The sequence below is a fragment of the Triticum dicoccoides genome, chromosome 1A (assembly GCF_002162155.2).
Source record: "Triticum dicoccoides isolate Atlit2015 ecotype Zavitan chromosome 1A, WEW_v2.0, whole genome shotgun sequence".
Classification (NCBI taxonomy): Eukaryota; Viridiplantae; Streptophyta; class Magnoliopsida; order Poales; family Poaceae; genus Triticum; species Triticum dicoccoides.
In genome coordinates this window covers 411692639-411693821 of record NC_041380.1, presented here as the reverse complement: position 1 = coordinate 411693821, position 1183 = coordinate 411692639, and the positions used below count along the sequence as shown (strand labels likewise).

The 1183-nt window shown below is 44.0% G+C and overlaps 1 protein-coding gene across 1 annotated transcript in view; it reads left to right on the top strand.

Moving 5' to 3' along the window:
• Positions 1–773, top strand: part of LOC119353441 (DNA primase small subunit-like) — a 4930-nt gene extending 4157 nt beyond the window's left edge. The window contains exons 17-18 of the mRNA XM_037620070.1: positions 6–59; positions 314–773. Of these exons, the coding sequence (XP_037475967.1) occupies positions 6–59; positions 314–376 (117 nt within the window). The 3' untranslated portion in view covers positions 377–773. The remainder of the gene's footprint in view (positions 1–5; positions 60–313) is intronic.
• Positions 774–1183: the final 410 nt, after the last annotated feature.

Here is a 1183-nt window from a genome sequence, read left to right as displayed (position 1 = left end):
AAAAGTACATCAGATTTTTCAGAACGTCCTTTCTTCAACCGATGCTGAAAGCTTGCAAGGTATGCGTTCTCTGCTGCTACTCCCTCCTTTCCAGAATATTTTAAGTCCTAGGTTTGTCCGGAGTCAAACATCTTTAAGTTTGACCAAATCTACTCAGAATTATACCAACATCTACAACACCAAATTAGTTTCATTAGATTCATTGTGAAATATATTTGATGTTGTGGATTTTAATGTATTTTCCTATATACATGTTCATGAGGCCACCTATTTCTATTTGCTGAATGCCAGCTTTTGCCATGTAATTTTGCAGGAGGAACTGGAAACCGCTTATAGTGCAAAGCTTCAACAGTCCAAGAATACCTTGAGCTGGTAAAAGCTCCATGTACAACAGAGACAGGGCCTCTCTCGCATGGGCAGCCTTCTTTTCCGAGAGGTGCCTACTCCCCGAGTTCATCTAGGGCACAGGTCATTCATCCTATTTGTTGCTCTACCGGCGAACGTGTAACTGTTCAGCTACCGCTGTGGCTCACAAGCTCAGGCTCGAATGCATTGTTAGCAGCTTGTTCTTGCGTGGTGTCTATGTTTGAAGCTGTTAAACTTTGACGAACAAATGGTGCTGCGCTATTGCATAGAGCCTACCGTAGCGAGCATATTACTGACTAATACTCCCTCTGTAAACTAGTATAATGACGTAAAAGTTCTTATATTAGTTTATAGAGGGAGTACATTGTATCAGCTATTCTTGTTATGCGACACCATATGTGCCATGAGGTCTTTGACTTAAGACAGAGGATGCTCGTGTTTTAAAATAGAGCATCTACAACCGGACCCTTCCTCCCCAAACACCGGATAACCCAGTCACAAAATTGGTCATCGAATCAGACATTCAAAGCCAGCCCAAGCGTGATTTGGGGGCGCTTGGATGGTTTTTGCCTCCAAATTGACCAAGTCCACCAAATTGATTGCCCTTTTCTCGTGCCTGTCCTCCCTTCCATGCATATAAGCCAGTGTCCACCTCCAACTTTGCTCCCTGTTTGTCTTATCGTCCTTGTCTATCATCCGATTTAGCCAACTTAGATGTCGAAGTCAAGTACCCCTTCCCCCATTGCTGCCATGGTTGCTGCTTCAGCTGACTTCATGGGGTCCTGACCATCATCACTTGCAAGATGGAGAACATCGC